Consider the following 1,037-nt stretch of genomic DNA (forward strand, 5'->3'; position numbering starts at 1 on the left):
GGGGGCAGCGCCAGCAAGCGCTTCCTGCGGTCCTGCTCCGCCTCCTGCGTGCCACATGGGGCCAAGGACACCGAGTGGAGGTCGGTCACGCTGCCTCGGGACCTGCCGTCCGCCGGGAGACAGTTCGACTCGTCCACCTTCGGAGGGCACAAGAGCGAGAAGCCGGCCCTGCCTCGCAAGCGCACCAGCGAGAACAGGCCCGACCAGGTGGCCAGGGGCACGGGGACGCCCCCGCCCCGGCTGGTGAAGAAGGGCGAGGAGGCCGCGGACGAGGGCCTCAAGGATGCCTGGGAGTGCAGCCCGACTCGGCCCTGGCGGTCTGTGCAGAGTTCATCAGGATTTCACGCTCCTTGCCTTCATCCGCAGGACTAAAGCTGGGTGGGGCTCAGCCCTTGTGCTGCCCGGTTTTCCGGGACACATTGTGCCCCGGCACCTGTGGTCTCTGTCACAAGGCTGACAGGAAGCCTCTTCTCCCAGTGGCCTCAGCGAGGAGTTCTGTCCGTCACTGGCGGGAGCCTGGCAGCACCCGAAGGCTTCAGAGGCGCACTCATCCATGTTGAAAGGGTGCCCGCTGAAGTTTTCACACGGTCACCCCTTCTGCCTTCCCACTCGGGTGACAGCCCCGGGGCTCCTGTCTCTTCCCTCCGTAGTCGTCCTCGTGCAGCAACGCCCGTGGAGGGACAGAGGCCGGGGCATCCGACCGGAGTCCCGCCGTGGGGAGCGGGCCGAGCTTCCCGATGCCAGCCTGGGAGTTTGCCAGGGGCTCGGTGAGGCCTGGTCGCCTCCACGCGGCAGCACCCTCGGTTCTGAGTGAGAGCTGAGGGGCGAAGGGAGGTCGCCCGCCCAGGCCACGGCACGGTGCCGTCTGCCCGCTCAGCTCGCCCCACTGTGTTTCAGAGCCCCCCGACCACGAGCCTGCCGTGTCTCCGCTGCTCCCCCGAAAAGAGCGAGCTGCCCCGGACGGAGGCCTGAATGAGGACGAGCGCCTTCTCTCCAAGGACAGGAAGACCAACCTGTTCAGCGCCTTGATCAAGAAG

The 1,037-nt window shown here is 67.3% G+C and overlaps 1 protein-coding gene across 1 annotated transcript in view; it reads left to right on the plus strand.

Annotated features, from left to right (window-relative positions):
* Abl1 (ABL proto-oncogene 1, non-receptor tyrosine kinase) overlaps positions 1-1,037 on the plus strand; it is a 141,092-nt gene that overhangs the window by 137,899 nt on the left and 2,156 nt on the right. Inside the window, exons 12-14 of the mRNA XM_010627456.1 lie at positions 2-317; positions 478-767; positions 898-1,015. Coding sequence (XP_010625758.1) covers positions 2-317; positions 478-767; positions 898-1,015 — 724 coding nt within the window. The remainder of the gene's footprint in view (position 1; positions 318-477; positions 768-897; positions 1,016-1,037) is intronic.

This window comes from Fukomys damarensis, unplaced genomic scaffold (genome assembly GCF_012274545.1).
Source record: "Fukomys damarensis isolate Sample0158 unplaced genomic scaffold, DMR_v1.0_HiC HiC_scaffold_36, whole genome shotgun sequence".
NCBI classification, from domain to species: Eukaryota; Metazoa; Chordata; class Mammalia; order Rodentia; family Bathyergidae; genus Fukomys; species Fukomys damarensis.